This window comes from Heterodontus francisci, unplaced genomic scaffold, assembly GCF_036365525.1.
Source record: "Heterodontus francisci isolate sHetFra1 unplaced genomic scaffold, sHetFra1.hap1 HAP1_SCAFFOLD_1194, whole genome shotgun sequence".
NCBI classification, from domain to species: Eukaryota; Metazoa; Chordata; class Chondrichthyes; order Heterodontiformes; family Heterodontidae; genus Heterodontus; species Heterodontus francisci.
The window spans coordinates 68,108-93,503 of NW_027141049.1; the positions used below are offsets into that span (position 1 = coordinate 68,108).

Consider the following 25,396-nt stretch of genomic DNA (forward strand, 5'->3'; position numbering starts at 1 on the left):
CACAGACACAGAAAGAACCCCAAAACAGCCCACAGACACAGGCTGAACCCCAAAACAGCCCACAGACACAGGCTGAACCAGAAACAGCCCACAGACACAGACAGAACCCCAAAACAGTCCATACACACAGACTGAACCCCAAAACAGCCCAGACACAGACCGAGCCCCAAAACAGCCCACAGACACAGACCGAACCCCAGAACAGCCCACACACACAGACCGAACCCCAAAACAGCCCACAGACACAGACCGAGCCCCAAAACAGCCCACAGACACAGACCGAGCCCCAAAACAGCCCACACACACAGACCGAACCCCAGAACAGCCCACAGCCACAGACCGAACCCCAAAACAGCCCACATAGACCGAACCCCAAAACAGCCCACAGACACAGACCGAACCTCAAAACAGCCCACAGACACAGGCTGAACCCCAAAATGGCCCACAGACACAGACCGAACCCCAAAACAGCCCACACAGACCAAACCCCAAAACAGTCCACATAGACTGAACCCCAAAACAGCCCACAGACACAGACCGAACCCCAAAACAGCCCATAGAGTTATACAGCACAGAAACAGACTCTTCAGCCCATCGTGTCTGTGCCGGCCATCAAGCACCTATCTATTCTAATCCCATTTCCCAGCACGTGGCCCGTAGCCTTGTACGCTATGACATTTCCAGTGCTCATCTAAATAGTTCTTAAATGTTGTGCCTCTACCACCCCTTCAGACATTGTGTTCCAGATTCCAAACACCCTCTGGGTGAACATAGACACAGACCAAACCCCAAAACAGCCCCAAGTCCACAGACAGACAGCTTGTGATCACTCTTCCCCCCGGGTACTGACCGGCCGCAGGTGGATCACCGAGCTGTTGGAGGTGACAGTGTGATTCCACCCCCCCACCCCCGGGTACTGACCGGCCGCAGGTGGATCACCGAACTGTTGGAGGTGACCGTGTGATTCCACCCCCCCACCCCCGGGTACTGACCGGCCGCAGGTGGATCACCGAGCTGTTGGAGGTGACCATGTGATTCCCCCCCCCCCTCCACCCCCGGGTACTGACCGGCCGCAGGTGGATCACCGAGCTGTTGGAGGTGACCATGTGATTTCCCCCCCCCCCACCCCCCGGGTACTGACCGGCCGCAGGTGGATCACCGAGCTGTTGGAGGTGACCATGTGATTTCCCCCCCCCCCACCCCCCGGGTACTGACCGGCCGCAGGTGGATCACCGAGCTGTTGGAGGTGACAGTGTGATTCCCCCCCCCCCACCCCCCGGGTACTGACCGGCCGCAGGTGGATCACCGAGCTGTTGGAGGTGACAGTGTGATTCCCCCCCCCCCCACCCCCCGGGTACTGACCGGCCGCAGGTGGATCACCGAGCTGTTGGAGGTGACAGTGTGATTCCACGCCCCCACCCCCGGGTACTGACCGGCCGCAGGTGGATCACCGAGCTGTTGGAGGTGACCATGTGATTCCCCCCCCCCCCCCCCACCCCCCGGGTACTGACCGGCCGCAGGTGGATCACCGAGCTGTTGGAGGTGACCGTGTGATCCCCTTCTTGCATCATAGCAATCTCACTGTTGTCATCAGATGCGTCCGCGAGGCTGTTAACACTACTGCTCTGGCTGCTGGCACTAATGGACATGCTGGGCACAGAGTGACTGCTCTCCACACTGTTTATAGTCCCTGTCCGTCCTGCAGAGCCATCCAACTCCTGGAGGAGAGAGAGCATGGTCAACACATCCAGTATTCCGTTATACACAGTGGTCGGAGACAGACAGTACTGTGACCGGTCACTCTGAGCGAGGGATCGGAGGGACAGACAGCACTGGGACCGGTCACTCTGAGTGAGGGATCGGAGAGACAGACAGTACTGTGACCGGTCACTCTGAGCGAGGGATCGGAGGGACAGACAGCACTGGGACCGGTCACTCTGAGTGAGGGATCGGAGAGACAGACAGTACTGTGACCGGTCACTCTGAGCGAGGGATCGGAGGGATAGACAGCACTGGGACCGGTCACTCTGAGTGAGGGATCGGAGAGACAGACAGCACTGGGACCGGTCACTCTGAGTGGGGGAACGGACAGACAGACAGCACTGGGACCGGTCACTCTGAGTGAGGGATCGGAGGGACAGACAGTACTGTGACCGGTCGCTCTGAGCGAGGGATCGGAGAGACAGACAGCACTGGGACCGGTCACTCTGAGTGAGGGATCGGAGGGACAGACAGCACTGGGACCGGTCACTCTGAGTGAGGGATCGGAGAGACAGACAGCACTGGGACCGGTCACTCTGAGTGGGGGAACGGACAGACAGACAGCACTGGGACCGGTCACTCTGAGTGAGGGATCGGAGGGACAGACAGTACTGTGACCGGTCACTCTGAGCGAGGGATCGGAGGGACAGACAGCACTGGGACCGGTCACTCTGAGTGAGGGATCGGAGAGACAGACAGCACTGGGACCGGTCACTCTGAGTGGGGGAACGGACAGACAGACAGCACTGGGACCGGTCACTCTGAGTGAGGGATCGGAGAGACAGACAGCACTGGGACCGGTCACTCTGAGTGAGGGATCGGAGGGACAGACATCACTGGGACCGGTCACTCTGTGTGGGGGATCGGAGGGACAGACAGCACTGGGACTGGTCACTCTGTGTGAGGGATTGGAGAGACAGACAGCACTGGGACTGGTCACTCTGTGTGGGGGATCGGAGAGACAGACAGCACTGGGACCGGTCACTCTGAGTGAGGGATCGGAGGGACAGGCAGCACTGGGACCGGTCACTCTGAGTGAGGGATCGGAGGGACAGACAGCACTGGGACCAGTCACTCTGTGTGAGGGATCGGAGAGACAGACAGCACTGGGACCGGTCACTCTGTGTGGGGGATCGGAGAGACAGACAGCACTGGGACCGGTCACTCTGAGTGGGGGATCGGAGGGACAGACAGCACTGGGACCGGTCACTCTGAGTGGGGGATCGGAGGGACAGACAGCACTGGGACCGGTCACTCTGAGTGTGGGATCGGAGGGACAGACAGCACTGGGACCGGTCACTCTGTGTGGGGGATCGGAGGGACAGACAGCACTGGGACCGGTCACTCTGAGTGGGGGATCGGAGGGACAGACAGCACTGGGACCGGTCACTCTGAGTGAGGGATCGGAGGGACAGACAGCACTGGGACCGGTCACTCTGAGTGGGGGATCGGAGGGACAGACAGCACTGGGACCGGTCACTCTGAGTGGGGGATCGGAGAGACAGACAGCACTGGGACTGGTCACTCTGTGTGAGGGATCGGAGAGACAGACAGCACTGGGACTGGTCACTCTGAGTGGGGGATCGGAGGGACAGACAGCACTGGGACTGGTCACTCTGTGTGGGAGATCGGAGAGACAGACAGCACTGGGACTGGTCACTCTGTGTGGGGGATCGGAGAGACAGACAGTACTGGGACCGGTCACTCTGTGTGGGGGATCGGAGGGACAGACAGCACTGGGACTGGTCACTCTGTGTGGGGGATCGGAGAGACAGACAGCACTGGGACCGGTCACTCTGTGTGAGGGATTGGAGGGACAGACAGCACTGGGACCGGTCACTCTGTGTGGGGGATCGGAGAGACAGACAGCACTGGGACCGGTCACTCTGTGTGGGGGATCGGAGAGACAGACAGCACTGGGACTGGTCACTCAGGTTCTTGACGATGGGGCATCTTGCCGTTATTTAATACCTCGTCATCCTCTTGTGTCTCGGCCGTGGGGCCATTGCGGGTTTCCTGGAAAAGGATCTTCTTCATTTTGCGGTACTGCAGGTTGTCAAGTTCACGAACTGCGTCCTTTGTTCGCTGAATGAGATCCATGATTACAGTCTGAGGCCGATCTCTCTTTACAAACACGTGCTGGGAACAAAGACACAGAATCGAGGTCAATCGGCACCCAAGACGAGAAGCTTCCTGCTCCCTGAACAAATCTGACCGCCATTCGGCCCATCGAGCCTGTGCTGTCTGTTTGAAAGATCGATCCAGTTAATTCCACTCCACCACCCCCCCCCCCCCTTCCCCTGTAAATTTTTCCCCCTTTCCAGTATTTCTCCGATTTCCCCCTTTTGAAAGTCACTATTGAATCTCCTTCCTCCTCCCTTTCAGGCAGCTCGTTCCAGATCACAACAACTCACGCCGTTAAAACAATGTTTCCTCGCGTCACCTCTGGTTCTTTCACCCATCGCTGTGTCCACCCACCACCGCCTCCCCAACCCCGGTTACCGACCCACCCACCACTGGGAACAGTTTCTCATTATTTACTCTGATAACATACCCCACTTCCCCAGGAGTCAGACCCTCGGTAACCCCCATCCACCTCCCCGGGGGTCAGACCCTCGGTAACCCCCATCCCCCTCCCCGGGGGGGTCAGACCATCGATAACACACACCCCCCTCCCCGGGGGGGTCAGACCGTCGGTAACCCCCATCCACCTCCCCGGGGCTCAGACCCTCGGTAACCCCCATCCACCTCCCCGGGGGGGTCAGACCCTCGGTAACCCCCATCCACCTCCCCGGGGGTCAGACCCTCGGTAACCCCCATCCACCTCCCCGGGGGTCAGACCCTCGGTAACCCCCATCCCCCTCCCCGGGGGGGTCAGACCATCGATAACACACACCCCCCTCCCCGGGGGGGTCAGACCGTCGGTAACCCCCATCCACCTCCCGGGGCTCAGACCCTCGGTAACCCCCATCCACCTCCCCGGGGGGGTCAGACCCTCGGTAACCCCCATCCACCTCCCCGGGGCTCAGACCCTCGGTAACCCCCATCCACCTCCCCGGAGGTCAGACCCTCGGTAACCCCCATCCCCCTCCCCGGGGTCAGACCCTCGATAACCCCCATCCCCTTCCCCGGGGATCAGACCCTCGATAAACCCCCATCCCCCTCCCCGGGGGTCAGACCCTCGATAACCCCCATCCCCCTCCCCGGGGGTCAGACCCTCGATAAACCCCCATCCCCCTCCCCGGGGATCAGACCCTCGATAAACCCCCATCCCCTTCCCCGGGGATCAGACCCTCGATAAACCCCCATCCCCCTCCCCGGGGGTCAGACCCTCGATAACCCCCATCCCCCTCCCCGGGGGTCAGACCCTCGATAACCCCCATCCCCCTCCCGGGGGTCAGACCCTCGGTAACCCCCCATCCTCCTCCCCGGGGGGGGTCAGACCCTCGATAACCCCCATCCACCTCCCCGGGGGTCATCAGACCCTCAGTAACCTCCATCCCCCCTCCCCGGGGGGGTCAGACCCTCGATAACACACATCCCCCTCCCCGGGGGGGTCAGACCCTCGATAACCCCCATCCCCCTCCCCGGGAGGGTCAGACCCTCGATAACACACACCCCCCTCCCCGGGGGTCAGACCCTCAGTAACCCCCATCCCCCTCCGCGGGGGTCAGACCCTTGATAACCCACACCCCCCCTCCCCAGGGGTCAGACCCTCGATAACACACATCCCCCTCCCCGGGGGGGTCAGACCCTCGATAACCCCCATCCCCCTCCCCGGGAGGGTCAGACCCCTCGATAACACACACCCCCCTCCCCGGGGTCAGACCCTCAGTAACCCCCATCCCCCTCCGCGGGGGTCAGACCCTTGATAATCCACACCCCCCCTCCCCAGGGGTCAGACCCTCGGTAACCCCCATCCCCCTCCCCGGGGTCAGACCCTCGATAACCCCCATCCCCTTCCCCGGGGATCAGACCTCGATAAACCCCCATCCCCCTCCCGGGGGTCAGACCCTCGATAAACCCCCATCCCCCTCCCCGGGGGTCAGACCCTCGATAAACCCCCATCCTCCTCCCCGGGGATCAGACCCTCGATAAACCCCCATCCTCCTCCCCGGGATCAGACCCTCGATAAACCCCCATCCTCCTCCCAGGATCAGACCCTCGATAACCCCCATCCCCCTCCCTGGGGATCAGACCCTCGGTAACCCCCATCCTCCTCCCCGGGGATCAGACCCTCGATAACCCCCATCCCCCTCCCCGGGGGATCAGACCCTCGATAACCCCCATCCCCCTCCCCGGGGGATCAGACCCTCGGTAACCCCCATCCTCCTCCCGGGGGTCAGACCCTCAGTAACCTCCATCCCCCTCCCCGGGGGGGTCAGACCTCGATAAACACACACGCCCCTCCCCGGGGGGGTCAGACCCTCGATAACCCCCATCGCCCTCCCCGGGAGGGTCAGACCCTCGATAACACACACCCCCCTCCCCGGGGGTCAGACCCTCAGTAACCCCCATCCCCCTCCGCGGGGGTCGACCCTTGATAAACCCACACCCCCCTCCCCAGGGGTCAGACCCTCGGTAACCCCCATCCCCTCCCCGGGGTCAGACCCTCGATAACCCCCATCCCCCTCCCCGGGGGTCAGACCCTCGATAAACCCCCATCCCCCTCCCCGGGGGTCAGACCCTCGATAAACCCCCATCCCCCTCCCCGGGGATCAGACCCTCGATAAACCCCCATCCTCCTCCCCGGGATCAGACCCTCGATTAAACCCCCATCCCCCTCCCTGGGGATCAGACCCTCGATAACCTCCATCCCCCCTCCCTGGGGATCAGACCCTCGGTAACCCCATCCCCCTCCCCGGGGGTCAGACCCTCGATAAACCCCATCCCCCTCCCCGGGGGTCAGACCCTCGATAAACCCCCATCCCCCTCCCCGGGGGTCAGACCCTCGATAAACCCCCATCCCCCTCCCCGGGGATCAGACCCTCGATAAACCCCCATCCTCCTCCCCGGGATCAGACCCTCGATAAACCCCCATCCCCCTCCCCAGGATCAGACCCTCGATAACCCCCATCCCCTTCCCCGGGGATCAGACCCTCGATAAACCCCCATCCCCCTCCCCGGGGATCAGACCCTCGATAAACCCCCATCCCCCTCCCCGGGGGTCAGACCCTCGATAAACCCCCATCCCCCTCCCCGGGGGTCAGACCCTCGATAAACCCCCATCCCCCTCCCCGGGGATCAGACCCTCGATAAACCCCCATCCCCCTCCCCGGGGATCAGACCCTCGATAACCCCCCATCCCCCTCCCCGGGGGTCAGACCCTCGATAACCCCCATCCCCCTCCCCGGGGATCAGACCCTCGGTAACCCCCATCCCCCTCCCCGGGGGTCAGACCCTCAGTAACCTCCATCCCCCTCCCCGGGGGGGTCAGACCCTCGATAACCCCCATCCACCTCCCCGGGGATCAGACCCTCGATAACCCCCATCCCCCTCCCCGGGGATCAGACCCTCGGTAACCCCCATCCTCCTCCCTGGGGGGGTCAGACCCTCGATAACCCCCATCCCCCTCCCCGGGATCAGACCCTCGATAAACCCCCATCCCCCTCCCCGGGATCAGACCCTCGGTAACCCCCATCCTCCTCCCCGGAGGTCAGACCCTCGATAAACCCCCATCCCCCTCCCCGGGATCAGACCCTCGGTAACCCCCATCCTCTTCCCCGGGGGTCAGACCCTCGATAAACCCCCATCCCCCTCCCCGGGATCAGACCCTCGGTAACCCCCATCCCCCTCCCCGGGGGTCAGACCCTCGATAAACCCCCATCCCCCTCCCCGGGATCAGACCCTCGGTAACCCCCATCCTCCTCCCCGGAGGTCAGACCCTCGATAAACCCCCATCCCCCTCCCCGGGGGGTCAGACCCTCGGTAACCCCCATCCCCCTCCCCGGGATCAGACCCTCGGTAACCCCCATCCCCCTCCCCGGGATCAGACCCTCGGTAACCCCCATCCCCCTCCCCGGGGGTCAGACCCGCGATAACCCCCATCCTCCTCCCCGGGATTAGACGCTCGGTAACCCCCATCCCCCTCCCCGGGGGTCAGACCCGCGATAACCCCCATCCCCCTCCCCGGGGGGTTTCAGAGGGCAGCTGGTCACACTGGCTGTGGGCCTGGAGTCACATGTAGGCCAGATCGGGTAAGGATGGCAGATTTCCGTCCCTAAAGGACATTAGTGAACCAGATGGGGTTTTCCAACAATCGGTGATGGTTTCGTCGTCTCCGTTACTGAGACTAGCTTATTCAAACTCAAATCTAATTCACAAACTGCCCACAGACACTGCAGGACTACGCACAACTTACATTTATATATCACCTTTAACTGTATATAATGTCCCAAAGCTCTTCACAGGAGTGTAAATCAGACAGAATTTAACCCCAAACCAGGTCAGGAGATATCAGGGACAGGCGACCAAAAGCTCAGTCAAAGAGATCGGTTTTCAGAAGCGCCTTAGACGAGGAGAGGGGCAGCGGGGGCGGGGGGGTGGGGGGGGGGAGGTGGCAGGGGTGGGGAGAGGGTTAGGGAGGGAATCCCAGAGCTCTGGGCTCCAGGCAGCTGAAGCAACGGCCGCCAATGGCAGAGCGATGGGAATCGGGGAATGGTCAAGAGGCCGGTATTGGAGGACTGCAGAGATCTCGGAGGGTCGTAGGGAATGGAGGGAGGTTACAGAGATAGGGAGGGTTGTAGGGGCTGGAGGGAGGTTACAGAGATAGGGAGGGGTGTAGGGACTGGAGGGAGGTTTCAGAGAAAGGGAGGGGTGTAGGGACTGGAGGAAGGTTACAGAGATAGGGAGGGTTGTAGGGGCTGAAGGAGGTAACAGAGATAGGGAGAGGTGTAGGGTATGGAGGAGGTTACAGAGATAGGGAGGGTTGTAGGGGCTGAAGGAGGTAACAGAGATAGGGAGAGGTGTAGGGTATGGAGGGAGGTTACAGAGATAGGGAGGGGTGTAGGGACTGGAGGAGGTTACAGAGATAGGGAGGGTTGTAGGGGCTGAAGGAGGTAACAGAGATAGGGAGAGGTGTAGGGTATGGAGGGAGGTTACAGAGATAGGGAGGGTTGTAGGAACTGGTGGAGGTTACAGAGATAGGGAGGGTTGTAAGGCTGGAGGAGGTTACAGAGATAGGGAGGGTTGTAGGGCTGGAGGAGGTTACAGAGATAGGGAGGGTTGTAGGGCTGGAGGAGGTTACAGAGATAGGGAGGGTTGTAAGGCTGGAGGAGGTTACAGAGATAGGGAGGGTTGTAGGGCTGGAGGAGGTTACAGAGATAGGGAGGGTTGTAGGGCTGGAGGAGGTTACAGAGATAGGGAGGGTTGTAGGGCTGGAGGAGGTTACAGAGATAGGGAGGGTTGTAAGGCTGGAGGAGGTTACAGAGATAGGGAGGGTTGTAGGGCTGGAGGAGGTTACAGAGATAGGGAGGGTTGTAGGGCTGGAGGAGGTTACAGAGATAGGAAGGGTTGCAGGGGCTGGAGGAGGGTACAGAGATAGGGAGGGTTGTAGGGGTTGGAGGAGGTTACAGAGATAGGGAGGGTTGTAGGGCTGGAGGAGGTTACAGAGATAGGGAGGGTTGTAGGGGTTGGAGGAGGTTACAGAGATAGGGAGGGTTGTAGGGCTGGAGGAGGTTACAGAGATAGGAAGGGTTGCAGGGGTTGGAGGAGGTTACAGAGATAGGGAGGGTTTAGTTTAGTTTAGTTTAGTTTAGAGATACAGCACTGAAACAGGCCCTTCGGCCCACCGAGTCTGTGCCGACCATCAACCACCCATTTATACTAATCCTACACTAATCCCATATTCCTATCACATCCCCACCTGTCCCTATATATTTCCCTACCACCTACCTATACTAGGGGCAATTTTATAATGGCCAATTAACCTATCAACCTGCAAGTCTTTGGCATGTGGGAGGAAACCGGAGCACCCGGAGGAAACCCACGCAGACACAGGTTGTAAAGCTGGAGGAGGTTACAGAGATAGGGAGGGTTGTAGGGCTGGGGGAGGTTACAGAGATAGGGAGGGTTGTAGGGCTGGAGGAGGTTACAGAGATAGGAAGGGTTGCAGGGGCTGGAGGAGGTTACAGAGATAGGGAGGGTTGTAGGGGCTGGAGGAGGTTACAGAGATAGGGAGGGTCGTAGGGGTTGGAGGAGGTTACAGAGATAGGGAGGGTTGTAGGGACTGGAGGAGGTTACAGAGATAGGGAGGGTTGTAGGGCTGGAGGAGGTTACAGAGATAGGAAGGGTTGCAGGGGCTGGAGGAGGTTACAGAGATAGGGAGGGTTGTAGGGGCTGGAGGAGGTTACAGAGATAGGGAGGGTTGTAGGGGCTGGAGGAGGTTACAGAGATAGGGAGGGTTGCCGGGGGCTGGAGGAGTTTACAGAGATAGGGAGGGTTGTAGGGACTGGAGGAGTTTAGAGATAGGGAGGGTTGAAGGGGGCTGGAGGAGTTTATAGAGATAGGGAGGGTTGCAGGGGGCTGGAGGAGGTTACAGAGATAGGGAGGGTTGTAAGGCTGCAGGAGGTTACAGGGATCGGGAGGATTGTCGGGACTGGAGGAGGTTACAGGGATAGGGAGGGGTGCAGGGGCTGGAGGAGGTTACAGAGATAGGGAGGGTTGTAGGGGCTGGAGGAGGTCACAGGGATAGGGAGGGGTGCAGGGGCTGGAGGAGGTTACAGGGATCGGGAGGATTGTCGGGACTGGAGGAGGTTACAGGGATAGGGAGGGGTGCAGGGGCTGGAGGAGGAGATAGAATTAGAACATTACCGCGCAGTACAGGCCCTTCGGCCCTCGATGTTGCGCCGACCTGTGAAACCATCTGATCTACACTATTCCATTTTCATCCATATGTTTATCCAATGACCACTTCAATGCCCTTAAAGTTGGCGAGTCTACTACTGCTGCAGGCAGGGCGTTCCACGCCCCTACTACTCTCTGAGTAAAGAAACTACCTCTAACATCTGTCCTATATCTATCACCCCTCAACTTAAAGCTATGTCCCCTCGTGTTGGCCATCACCATCCGAGGAAAAAGACTCTCACTATCCACCCTATCTAACCCTCTGATTATCTTATATGTCTCTATTAAGTCACCTCTCCTCCTCCTTCTCTCTAACGAAAACAACCTCAAGTCCCTCAGCCTTTCCTCGTAAGACCTTCCCTCCATACCAGGCAACATCCTAGTAAATCTCCTCTGCACCCTTTCCAAAGCTTCCACATCCTTCCTATAATGCGGTGACCAGAACTGCACGCAATACTCCAGGTGCAGTCTCACCAGAGTTTTGGACTGCTGCAGCATGACCTCGTGGCTCCGAAACTCGATCCCCCTACTAATAAAAGCTAACACACCATATGCCTTCTTAACAGCCCGATTAACCTGGGTAGCAACTTTCAGGGATTTATGTACCTGGACACCAAGATCTCTCTGTTCATCTACACTACCAAGAATCTTTCCATTAGCCCAGTACTCTGTAGGGAGGGTTGTCGGGGCTGGAGGAGGTTACAGAGATAGGGAGGGTTGTAGGGGCTGGAGGAGGTTGCAGAGATAGGGAGGGTTGTAGGGGCTGGAGGAGGTTACAGTGATAGGGAGGGTTGTAGGGGCTGGAGGAGGAGATAGGGAGGGTTGTAGGGGCTGGAGGAGGAGATAGGGAGGGTTGTAGGGGCTGGAGGAGGTTACAGAGATAGGGAGGGTTGTAGGGACTGGAGGAGGAGATAGGGAGGGTTGTCGGGGCTGGAGGAGGTTACAGAGATAGGGAAGGTTGTAGGGACTGGAGGAGGTTACAGGGATCGGGAGGGTTGTAGGGACTTGAGGAGGTTACAGGGAGCGGGAGGGTTGTAGGTACTGGAGGATGTTACAGAGATAGGGAGGGTTGTAGGGACTGGAGGAGGTTACAGAGATAGGGAGGGTTGTAGGGGTTGGAGGAGCTTACAGAGACAGGGAGGGTTGTAGGGACTGGAGGAAGTTACAGGGATCTGGAGGGTTGTAGGGGCTGGAGGAGGTTACAGGGATAGGGAGGGTTGTTGGGACTGGAGGAGGTTACAGGGATCGGGAGGGTTGTAGGGACTGGAGGAGGTTACAGGGATCGGGAGGGTTGTAGGGACTGGAGGAGGTTACAGGGATCGGGAGGGTTGTAGGGACTGGAGGAGGTTACAGAGATAGGGAAGGTTGTAGGGACTGGAGGAGGTTACAGGGATCGGGAGGGTTGTCGGGACTGGAGGATGTTACAGAGATAGGGAGGGTTGTAGGGACTGGAGGAGGTTACAGGGATCGGGAGGGTTGTAGGGACTGGAGGAGGTTACAGAGATAGGGAGGGTTGTAGGGGCTGGAGGAGCTTACAGAGATAGGGAGGGTTGTAGGGGCTGGAGGAGGTTACAGAGATAGGGAGGGTTGTAGGGGCTGGAGGAGCTTACAGAGATAGGGAGGGTTGTAGGGACTGGAGGATGTTACAGGGATCGGGAGGGTTGTAGGGGCTGGAGGAGGTTACAGAGATAGGGAGGGTTGTAGGGACTGGAGGAGGTGACAGGGATCGGGAGGGTTGTGGGGACTGGAGGAGGTTACAGAGATAGAGAGGATTGTAGGGACTGGAGGAGGTTACAGGGATCTGGAGGGTTGTAGGGACTGGAGGAGGTGACAGGGATCGGGAGGGTTGTAGGGACTGGAGGAGGTGACAGGGATCGGGAGGGTTGTAGGGACTGGAGGAGGTGACAGGGATCGGGAGGGTTGTAGGATCAGATACCTTGAGAAGGACATCAGAGGTGGGTCGATCCTGCGGAATCTTCTGTAAGCAGGAATCCACAAAATTCCGAAAATAATCTGACCTGGGAAAAGATGAGAGCAGAACAAACAGTGGGAAGAGAGACCGGGAACCGACGGCCTATGCGGACAGAGACCGGGAACTGACCGCCGGACTTGGCAGAGATCGGGAACTGACTGCCGGATCGGGCAGAGACCGGGAACCGACGGCCTGAGCGGACAGAGACCGGGAACTGACCGCCGGACTTGGCAGAGATCGGGAACTGACCGCCGGACCGGGCAGAGACCGGGAACCGACCGCCGGACCTGGCAGAGACCGGGAACCGACCGCCGGATCGGGCAGAGACCGGGAACCGACCGCCGGACCGGGCAGAGACCGGGAACCGACCGCCGGACCGGGCAGAGACCGGGAACTGACCGCCGGACCGGGCAGAGACCGGGAACTGACCGCCGGACTTGGCAGAGATCGGGAACTGACCGCCGGACCGGGCAGAGACCGGGAACTGACCGCCGGACCGGGCAGAGACCGGGAACCGACCGCCGGACTTGGCAGAGATCGGGAACTGACCGCCGGACCGGGCAGAGACCGGGAACCGACCGCCGGACTTGGCAGAGACCGGGAACCGACCGCCGGATCGGGCAGAGACCGGGAACCGACCGCCGGACCGGGCAAAGACCGGGAACTGACCGCCGGACCGGGCAGAGACCGGGAACTGACCGCCGGACTTGGCAGAGATCGGGAATCGACCGCCGGACCGGGCAGAGATCGGGAACCGACCGCCGGAACGAGCAGAGACCGGGAACCGACCGCCGGACCGGGCAGAGACCGGGAACCGACCGCCGGACATGACAGAGACCGGGAACCGACCGCCGGACCGGGCAGAGACCGGGAACCGACCGCCGGACCGGGCAGAGACCGGGAACCGACCGCCGGACTTGGCAGAGACCGGGAACCGACCGCCGGACTTGGCAGAGATCGGGAACTGACCACCGGACTTGGTAGAGATCGGGAACTGACCGCCGGACCGGGCAGAGACCGGGAACCGACCGCCAGACCGGGCAGAGACCGGGAACTGACCGCCGGACCCGCAGAGACTGGGAACCGACCGCCGGACTTGGCAGAGATCGGGAACTGAGAGCCAGACTGGGCAGAGACAGGGAAGTGACCGCCGGACTGGAGACAAACTCCGAACTGACCGCCGGACTGGACAGAGACCGGGAAATGACCGCCGGACTGGAGAGAGACTCCGAACTGACCGCCGGACTGGACAGAGACCGGGAACTGACCGCTGGACCGAAAAGAGACCAGGAACTGACCGCCGGACTGGACAGTAACCAGGAACCGACCGCCGGACCGGACAGGGACCGGGAACTGGCCACCGGAGCGGGCAGAGACTGGGAACTGACCGTCAGAGCGGACAGAGCCTGGGAACTGACTGTCAGAGCTGATAGGGACTGGGAACTGACTGTCGGAGCGGACAGGGACTGGGAACTGACTGTCAGAGTGGACATGGACTGGGAACTGACTGTCAGAGCGGACAGAGACTGGGAACTGACCGTCAGAGCTGACAGGGACTGGGAACTGACTGTCAGAGCGGACAGGGTCTGGGAACTGACTGTCAGAGCAGACAGGGACTGGGAACTGACTGTCAGAACTGACAGAAACCGGGAACCGACCACCGGACCGGACAGAGACCAGGAACTGGCCACCGGAGCGGGCAGAGACTGGGAACTGACTGTCAGAGCGGACAGGGACTGGGAACGGACTGTCAGAGCGGACAGAGACTGGGAACTGACCGTCAGAGCGGACATGGACTGGGAACTGACTGTCAGAGCTGACAGAGACAGGGGTGACCGTCAGAGCGGACAGGGACTGGGAACTGACTGTCAGACCGGGCAGAGACCGGGAACCGACCGCCGGACTTGGCAGAGACCGGGAACCGACCGCCGGATCGGGCAGAGACCGGGAACCGACCGCCGGACCGGGCAAAGACCGGGAACTGACCGCCGGACCGGGCAGAGACCGGGAACTGACCGCCGGACTTGGCAGAGATCGGGAATCGACCGCCGGACCGGGCAGAGATCGGGAACCGACCGCCGGAACGAGCAGAGACCGGGAACCGACCGCCGGACATGACAGAGACCGGGAACCGACCGCCGGACCGGGCAGAGACCGGGAACCGACCGCCGGACCGGGCAGAGACCGGGAACCGACCGCCGGACCGGGCAGAGACCGGGAACCGACCGCCGGACTTGGCAGAGACCGGGAACCGACCGCCGGACTTGGCAGAGATCGGGAACTGACCACCGGACTTGGTAGAGATCGGGAACTGACCGCCGGACCGGGCAGAGACCGGGAACCGACCGCCAGACCGGGCAGAGACCGGGAACTGACCGCCGGACCCGCAGAGACTGGGAACCGACCGCCGGACATGACAGAGACCGGGAACCGACCGCCGGACCGGGCAGAGACCGGGAACCGACCGCCGGACCGGGCAGAGACCGGGAACCGACCGCCGGACCGGGCAGAGACCGGGAACCGACCGCCGGACTTGGCAGAGACCGGGAACCGACCGCCGGACTTGGCAGAGATCGGGAACTGACCACCGGACTTGGTAGAGATCGGGAACTGACCGCCGGACCGGGCAGAGACCGGGAACCGACCGCCAGACCGGGCAGAGACCGGGAACTGACCGCCGGACCCGCAGAGACTGGGAACCGACCGCCGGACTTGGCAGAGATCGGGAACTGAGAGCCAGACTGGGCAGAGACAGGGAAGTGACCGCCGGACTGGAGACAAACTCCGAACTGACCGCCGGACTGGACAGAGACCGGGAAATGACCGCCGGACTGGAGAGAGACTCCGAACTGACCGCCGGACTGGACAGAGACCGGGAACTGACCGCTGGACCGAAAAGAGACCAGGAACTGACCGCCGGACTGGACAGAAACCAGGAACCGACCGCCGGACCGGACAGGGACCGGGAACTGGCCACCGGAGCGGGCAGAGACTGGGAACTGACCGTCAGAGCGGACAGAGCCTGGGAACTGACTGTCAGAGCTGATAGGGACTGGGAACTGACTGTCGGAGCGGACAGGGACTGGGAACTGACTGTCAGAGTGGACATGGACTGGGAACTGACTGTCAGAGCGGACAGAGACTGGGAACTGACCGTCAGAGCTGACAGGGACTGGGAACTGACTGTCAGAGCGGACAGGGTCTGGGAACTGACTGTCAGAGCAGACAGGGACTGGGAACTGACTGTCAGAACTGACAGAAACCGGGAACCGACCACCGGACCGGACAGAGACCAGGAACTGGCCACCGGAGCGGGCAGAGACTGGGAACTGACTGTCAGAGCGGACAGGGACTGGGAACGGACTGTCAGAGCGGACAGAGACTGGGAACTGACCGTCAGAGCGGACATGGACTGGGAACTGACTGTCAGAGCTGACAGAGACTGGGGTGACCGTCAGAGCGGACAGGGACTGGGAACTGACTGTCAGAGCGGACAGGGACCGGGAACTGACCGCCGGACCGGGCAGAGACCGGGAACCGACCGCCGGACTTGGCAGAGATCGGGAACTGACCGCCGGACCGGGCAGAGACCGGGAACCGACCGCCGGACTTGGCAGAGACCGGGAACCGACCGCCGGATCGGGCAGAGACCGGGAACCGACCGCCGGACCGGGCAAAGACCGGGAACTGACCGCCGGACCGGGCAGAGACCGGGAACTGACCGCCGGACTTGGCAGAGATCGGGAATCGACCGCCGGACCGGGCAGAGATCGGGAACCGACCGCCGGAACGAGCAGAGACCGGGAACCGACCGCCGGACATGACAGAGACCGGGAACCGACCGCCGGACCGGGCAGAGACCGGGAACCGACCGCCGGACCGGGCAGAGACCGGGAACCGACCGCCGGACCGGGCAGAGACCGGGAACCGACCGCCGGACATGGCAGAGACCGGGAACCGACCGCCGGACTTGGCAGAGATCGGGAACTGACCACCGGACTTGGTAGAGATCGGGAACTGACCGCCGGACCGGGCAGAGACCGGGAACCGACCGCCAGACCGGGCAGAGACCGGGAACTGACCGCCGGACCCGCAGAGACTGGGAACCGACCGCCGGACTTGGCAGAGATCGGGAACTGAGAGCCAGACTGGGCAGAGACAGGGAAGTGACCGCCGGACTGGAGACAAACTCCGAACTGACCGCCGGACTGGACAGAGACCGGGAAATGACCGCCGGACTGGAGAGAGACTCCGAACTGACCGCCGGACTGGACAGAGACCGGGAACTGACCGCTGGACCGAAAAGAGACCAGGAACTGACCGCCGGACTGGACAGAAACCAGGAACCGACCGCCGGACCGGACAGGGACCGGGAACTGGCCACCGGAGCGGGCAGAGACTGGGAACTGACCGTCAGAGCGGACAGAGCCTGGGAACTGACTGTCAGAGCTGATAGGGACTGGGAACTGACTGTCGGAGCGGACAGGGACTGGGAACTGACTGTCAGAGTGGACATGGACTGGGAACTGACTGTCAGAGCGGACAGAGACTGGGAACTGACCGTCAGAGCTGACAGGGACTTGGAACTGACTGTCAGAGCGGACAGGGTCTGGGAACTGACTGTCAGAGCAGACAGGGACTGGGAACTGACTGTCAGAACTGACAGAAACCGGGAACCGACCACCGGACCGGACAGAGACCAGGAACTGGCCACCGGAGCGGGCAGAGACTGGGAACTGACCGTCAGAGCGGACAGGGACTGGGAACGGACCGTCAGAGCGGACAGAGACTGGGAACTGACCGTCAGAGCGGACAGGGACTGGGAACTGACTGTCAGAGCGGACAGGGACTGGGAACTGACTGTCAGAGCGGACAGGGACTGGGAACTGACTGTCAGAGCGGACAGAGACTGGGAACTGACCGTCAGAGCTGACAGAGACTGGGAACTGACCGTCAGAGCTGACAGAGACTGGGAACTGACTGTCAGAGCGGACAGGGACTGGGAACTGACTGTCAAAGCGGACAGAGACTGGGAACTGAACGTCAGAGCGGACAGAGACTGGGAACTGACCGTCAGAGCGGACAGAGACTGGGAACTGACCGTCAGAGCGGACAGAGACTGGGAACTGACCGTCAGAGCGGACAGAGACTGGGAACTGACCGTCAGAGCTGACAGGGACTGGGAACTGACCGTCAGAGCTGACAGGGACTGGGAACTGACCGTCAGAGCGGACAGAGACTGGGAACTGACCGTCAGAGCTGACAGAGACTGGGAACTGACCGTCAGAGCTGACAGGGACTGGGAACTGACCGTCAGAGCTGACAGGGACTGGGAACTGACCGTCAGAGCTGACAGGGACTGGGAACTGACCGTCAGAGCTGACAGGGACTGGGAACTGACCGTCAGAGCGGACAGAGACTGGGAACTGACCGTCCGAGCGGACAGAGACTGGGAACTGACCGTCAGAGCGGACAGAGACTGGGAACTGACCGTCAGAGCGGACAGAGACTGGGAACTGACCGTCCGAGCGGACAGAGACTGGGAACTGACCGTCCGAGCGGACAGAGACTGGGAACTGACTGTCAGAGCTGACAGGGACTGGGAACTGACTGTCAAAGGGGACATGGACTGGGAACTGACTGTCAGAGCGGACAGGGACTGGGAACTGACTGTCAGAGCGGACAGGGACTGGGAACTGACCGTCAGAGCTGACAGGGACTGGGAACTGACTGTCAGAGCGGACAGAGACTGGGAACTGACCGTCAGAGCGGACAGGGACTGGGAACTGACTGTCAGAGCGGACAGGGACTGGGAACTGACTGTCAGAGCGGACAGAGACTGGGAACTGACCGTCAGAGCGGACAGGGACTGGGAACTGACTGTCAGAGCTGACAGGGACTGGGAACTGACTGTCAGAGCGGACAGGGACTGGGAACTGACTGTCAGAGCGGACAGGGACTGGGAACTGACTGTCAGAGCGGACAGAGACTGGGAACTGACCGTCAGAGCGGACAGGGACTGGGAACTGACTGTCAGAGCTGACAGGGACTGGGAACTGACTGTCAGAGCGGACAGAGACTGGGAACTGACCGTCAGAGCTGACAGGGACTGGGAACTGACCGTCAGAGCTGACAGGGACTGGGAACTGACCGTCAGATCGGACAGAGACTGGGAACTGACCGTCCGAGCGGACAGAGACTGGGAACTGACTGTCAGAGCGGACAGAGACTGGGAACTGACCGTCAGAGCGGACAGAGACTGGGAACTGACCGTCAGAGCGGACAGGGACTGGGAGCTGACTGTCAGAGCGGACAGAGACTGGGAACTGACCGTCAGAGCGGACAGGGACTGGGAACTGACTGTCAGAGCGGACAGAGACTGGGAACTGACTGTCAGAGCGGACAGAGACTGGGAACTGACCGTCAGAGCGGACAGGGACTGGGAACTGACTGTCAGAGCGGACAGAGACTGGGAACTGACTGTCAGAGCGGACAGAGACTGGGAACTGACCGTCAGAGCGGACAGGGACTGGGAACTGACCGTCAGAGCGGACAGGGACTGGGAACTGACTGTCAGAGCGGACAGAGACTGGGAACTGACTGTCAGAGCGGACAGAGACTGGGAACTGACCGTCAGAGCGGACAGGGACTGGGAACTGACTGTCAGAGCGGACAGAGACTGGGAACTGACTGTCAGAGCGGACAGAGACTGGGAACTGACCGTCAGAGCGGACAGAGACTGGGAACTGACTGTCAGAGCGGACAGAGACTGGGAACTGACCGTCAGAGCGGACAGGGACTGGGAACTGACTGTCAGAGCGGACAGAGACTGGGAACTGACTGTCAGAGCGGACAGAGACTGGGAACTGACCGTCCGAGCGGACAGAGACTGGGAACTAACTGTCAGAGCGGACAGAGACTGGGAACTGACCGTCAGAGCGGACAGAGACTGGGAACTGACTGTCAGAGCGGACAGGGACTGGGAACTGACTGTCAGAGCGGACAGAGACTGGGAACTGACCGTCAGAGCGGACAGAGACTGGGAACTGACTGTCAGAGCGGACAGGGACTGGGAACTGACTGTCAGAGCGGACAGAGACTGGGAACTGACCGTCCGAGCGGACAGAGACTGGGAACTGACCGTCAGAGCGGACAGAGACTGGGAACTGACTGTCAGAGCGGACAGGGACTGGGAACTGACCGTCAGAGCTGACAGAGACTGGGAACTGACTGTCAGAGCGGACAGGGACTGGGAACTGACTGTCAGAGCGGACAGAGACTGGGAACTGACCGTCAGAGCGGACAGGGACTGGGAACTGACTGTCAGAGCGGACAGAGACTGGGAACTGACTGTCAGAGCGGACAGAGACTGGGAACTGACTGTCAGAGCGGACAGAGACTGGGAACTGACTGTCAGAGCGGACAGAGACTGGGAACTGACTGTCAGAGCTGACAGGGACTGGGAACTGACTGTCAGAGCGGACAGAGACTGGGAACTGACTGTCAGAGCTGACAGGGACTGGGAACTGACCGTCCGAGCGGACAGAGACTGGGAACTGACCGTCAGAGCGGACAGGGACTGGGAACTGACCGTCAGAGCGGACAGAGACTGGGAACTGACCGTCAGAGCGGACAGGGACTGGGAACTGACTGTCAGAGCGGACAGAGACTGGGAACTGACTGTCAGAGCGGACAGAGACTGGGAACTGACTGTCAGAGCGGACAGGGACTGGGAACTGACTGTCAGAGCGGACAGAGACTGGGAACTGACCGTCAGAGCGGACATGGACTGGGAACTGACCGTCAGAGCGGACAGAGACTGGGAACTGACTGTCAGAGCGGACAGGGACTGGGAACTGACCGTCAGAGCGGACAGGGACTGGGAACTGACCGTCAGAGCGGACATGGACTGGGAACTGACCGTCAGAGCGGACATGGACTGGGAACTGACTGTCAGAGCGGACAGAGACTGGGAACTGACTGTCAGAGTGGACAGAGACTGGGAACTGACCGTCAGAGCGGACAGAGACTGGGAACTGACCGTCAGAGCTGACAGGGACTGGGAACTGACTGTCAGAGCGGACAGGGACTGGGAACTGACTGTCAGAGCGGACAGGGACTGGGAACTGACCGTCAGAGCGGACATGGACTGGGAACTGACTGTCAGAGCGGACAGGGACTGGGAACTGACCGTCAGAGCGGACAGGGACTGGGAACTGACCGTCAGAGCTGACAGGGACTGGGAACTGACCGTCCGAGCGGACAGGGACTGGGAACTGACTGTCAGAGCGGACAGGGACTGGGAACTGACTGTCAGAGCGGACAGAGACTGGGAACTGACTGTCAGAGCGGACAGAGACTGGGAACTGACTGTCAGAGCGGACAGAGACTGGGAACTGACTGTCAGAGCGGACAGTGACTGGGAACTGACTGTCAGAGCGGACAGAGACTGGGAACTGACCGTCAGAGCGGACAGGGACTGGGAACTGACTGTCAGAGCTGACAGGGACTGGGAACTGACTGTCAGAGCGGACAGAGACTGGGAACTGACTGTCAGAGCGGACAGAGACTGGGAACTGACTGTCAGAGCGGACAGGGACTGGGAACTGACTGTCAAAGCTGACAGGGACTGGGAACTGACTGTCAGAGCTGACAGAGACTGGGAACTGACTGTCAGAGCGGACAGAGACTGGGAACTGACTGTCAGAGCGGACAGAGACTGGGAACTGACCGTCAGAGCTGACAGAGACTGGGAACTGACTGTCAGAGCGGACAGAGACTGGGAACTGACTGTCAGAGCGGACAGGGACTGGGAACTGACTGTCAGAGCGGACATGGACTGGGAACTGACTGTCAGAGCGGACAGAGACTGGGAACTGACCGTCAGAGCGGACATGGACTGGGAACTGACTGTCTGAGCGGACAGGGACTGGGAACTGACTGTCAGAGCGGACAGAGACTGGGAACTGACTGTCAGAGCGGACAGGGACTGGGAACTGACTGTCAGATCGGACAGAGACTGGGAACTGACCGTCAGAGCGGACAGGGACTGGGAACTGACTGTCTGAGCTGACAGGGACTGGGAACTGACTGTCAGAGCGGACAGAGACTGGGAACTGACCGTCAGAGCGGACAGAGACTGGGAACTGACCGTCAGAGCGGACAGAGACTGGGAACTGACTGTCAGAGCGGACAGGGACTGGGAACTGACCGTCAGAGCGGACAGAGACTGGGAACTGACTGTCAGAGCGGACAGGGACTGGGAACTGACTGTCAGAGCGGACAGAGACTGGGAACTGACCGTCAGAGCGGACAGGGACTGGGAACTGACTGTCAGAGCGGACAGAGACTGGGAACTGACTGTCAGAGCGGACAGAGACTGGGAACTGACTGTCAGAGCGGACAGAGACTGGGAACTGACCGTCAGAGCGGACAGGGACTGGGAACTGACTGTCAGAGCGGACAGAGACTGGGAACTGACTGTCAGAGCGGACAGAGACTGGGAACTGACTGTCAGAGCGGACAGAGACTGGGAACTGACTGTCAGAGCTGACAGGGACTGGGAACTGACTGTCAGAGCGGACAGGGACTGGGAACTGACCGTCAGAGCGGACAGAGACTGGGAACTGACTGTCAGAGCGGACAGAGACTGGGAACTGACTGTCAGAGCGGACAGAGACTGGGAACTGACTGTCAGAGCGGACAGAGACTGGGAACTGACTGTCAGAGCGGACAGGGACTGGGAACTGACTGTCAGAGCGGACAGAGACTGGGAACTGACTGTCAGAGCGGACAGAGACTGGGAACTGACTGTCAGAGCGGACAGAGACTGGGAACTGACCGTCCGAGCGGACAGGGACTGGGAACTGACTGTCAGAGCGGACAGAGACTGGGAACTGACTGTCAGAGCGGACAGGGACTGGGAACTGACTGTCAGAGCGGACAGGGACTGGGAACTGACTGTCAGAGCGGACAGAGACTGGGAACTGACCGTCCGAGCTGACAGAGACTGGGAACTGACCGTCAGAGCGGACAGGGACTGGGAACTGACCGTCAGAGCGGACAGGGACTGGGAACTGACTGTCAGAGCGGACAGAGACTGGGAACTGACTGTCAGAGCGGACAGGGACTGGGAACTGACTGTCAGAGCGGACAGGGACTGGGAACTGACTGTCAGAGCGGACAGAGACTGGGAACTGACCGTCAGAGCGGACAGAGACTGGGAACTGACTGTCAGAGCTGACAGAGACTGGGAACTGACTGTCAGAGCGGACAGAGACTGGGAACTGACTGTCAGAGCTGACAGGGACTGGGAACTGACCGTCCGAGCGGACAGGGACTGGGAACTGACTGTCAGAGCGGACAGAGACTGGGAACTGACCGTCCGAGCGGACAGGGACTGGGAACTGACTGTCAGAGCGGACAGAGACTGGGCACTGACTGTCAGAGCGGACAGAGACTGGGAACTGACTGTCAGAGCTGACAGGGACTGGGAACTGACCGTCAGAGCGGACAGAGACTGGGAACTGACCGTCAGAGCGGACAGAGACTGGGAACTGACTGTCAGAGCTGACAGGGACTGGGAACTGACTGTCAGAGCGGACAGGGACTGGGAACTGACTGTCAGAGCGGACAGAGACTGGGAACTGACTGTCAGAGCGGACAGGGACTGGGAACTGACTGTCAGAGCGGACAGAGACTGGGAACTGACCGTCAGAGCTGACAGGGACTGGGAACTGACCGTCAGAGCTGACAGGGACTGGGAACTGACCGTCAGAGCGGACAGAGACTGGGAACTGACCGTCAGAGCTGACAGAGACTGGGAACTGACCGTCAGAGCTGACAGGGACTGGGAACTGACCGTCAGAGCTGACAGGGACTGGGAACTGACCGTCAGAGCTGACAGGGACTGGGAACTGACCGTCAGAGCGGACAGAGACTGGGAACTGACCGTCCGAGCGGACAGAGACTGGGAACTGACCGTCAGAGCGGACAGAGACTGGGAACTGACCGTCAGAGCGGACAGAGACTGGGAACTGACCGTCCGAGCGGACAGAGACTGGGAACTGACCGTCCGAGCGGACAGAGACTGGGAACTGACTGTCAGAGCTGACAGGGACTGGGAACTGACTGTCAGAGCGGACAGAGACTGGGAACTGACTGTCAGAGCGGACAGAGACTGGGAACTGACTGTCAGAGCGGACAGAGACTGGGAACTGACTGTCAGAGCGGACAGAGACTGGGAACTGACCGTCAGAGCGGACAGAGACTGGGAACTGACCGTCAGATCGGACAGAGACTGGGAACTGACCGTCCGAGCGGACAGAGACTGGGAACTGACCGTCAGAGCGGACAGGGACTGGGAACTGACTGTCAGAGCGGACAGAGACTGGGAACTGACCGTCAGAGCGGACAGAGACTGGGAACTGACTGTCAGAGCTGACAGGGACTGGGAACTGACTGTCAGAGCGGACAGAGACTGGGAACTGACTGTCAGAGCTGACAGGGACTGGGAACTGACTGTCAGAGCGGACAGGGACTGGGAACTGACCGTCAGAGCTGACAGGGACTGGGAACTGACCGTCAGAGCTGACAGGGACTGGGAACTGACTGTCAGAGCTGACAGGGACTGGGAACTGACTGTCAGAGCGGACAGAGACTGGGAACTGACTGTCAGAGCTGACAGGGACTGGGAACTGACTGTCAGAGCTGACAGGGACTGGGAACTGACTGTCAAAGCTGACAGGGACTGGGAACTGACTGTCAGAGCGGACAGAGACTGGGAACTGACCGTCAGAGCGGACAGAGACTGGGAACTGACTGTCAGAGCGGACAGAGACTGGGAACTGACTGTCAGAGCGGACAGAGACTGGGAACTGACTGTCAGAGCGGACAGAGACTGGGAACTGACCGTCAGAGCGGACAGAGACTGGGAACTGACTGTCAGAGCGGACAGAGACTGGGAACTGACTGTCAGAGCGGACAGAGACTGGGAACTGACTGTCAGAGCTGACAGGGACTGGGAACTGACCGTCCGAGCGGACAGAGACTGGGAACTGACTGTCAGAGCGGACAGAGACTGGGAACTGACCGTCAGAGCTGACAGAGACTGGGAACTGACTGTCAGAGCTGACAGGGACTGGGAACTGACTGTCAGAGCGGACAGAGACTGGGAACTGACTGTCAGAGCGGACAGAGACTGGGAACTGACTGTCAGAGCGGACAGAGACTGGGAACTGACAGTCAGAGCTGACAGAGACTGGGAACTGACCGTCAGAGCGGACAGGGACTGGGAACTGACCGTCAGAGCGGACAGAGACTGGGAACTGACTGTCAGAGCGGACAGAGACTGGGAACTGACTGTCAGAGCGGACAGAGACTGGGAACTGACTGTCAGAGCGGACAGAGACTGGGAACTGACTGTCAGAGCTGACAGGGACTGGGAACTGACTGTCAGAGCGGACAGGGACTGGGAACTGACTGTCAGAGCGGACAGAGACTGGGAACTGACCGTCAGAGCGGACAGAGACTGGGAACTGACCGTCAGAGCGGACAGAGACTGGGAACTGACTGTCAGAGCGGACAGGGACTGGGAACTGACTGTCAGAGCGGATAGGGACTGGGACCTGACTGTCAAAGCTGACAGAGACTGGGAACTGACCGTCAGAGCGGACAGGGACTGGGAACTGACTGTCAGAGCGGACAGGGACTGGGACCTGACTGTCAAAGCTGACAGAGACTGGGAACTGACCGTCAGAGCTGACAGGGACTGGGAACTGACTGTCAGAGCGGACAGAGACTGGGAACTGACTGTCAGAG

General features: G+C 60.5%; 1 protein-coding gene across 2 annotated transcripts in view; it reads right to left on the minus strand.

The window, feature by feature from the left end:
* LOC137361891 (serine/threonine-protein kinase TAO2-like) overlaps positions 1-25,396 on the minus strand; it is a 65,531-nt gene that overhangs the window by 18,763 nt on the left and 21,372 nt on the right. For both annotated transcript variants that reach the window (XM_068026492.1, XM_068026491.1), the window contains exons 9-11: positions 12,542-12,623; positions 3,733-3,900; positions 1,512-1,718 (exon numbers count right to left, since the gene is read on the minus strand). In XM_068026492.1, coding sequence (XP_067882593.1) covers positions 1,512-1,718; positions 3,733-3,900; positions 12,542-12,623 — 457 coding nt within the window. The remainder of the gene's footprint in view (positions 1-1,511; positions 1,719-3,732; positions 3,901-12,541; positions 12,624-25,396) is intronic.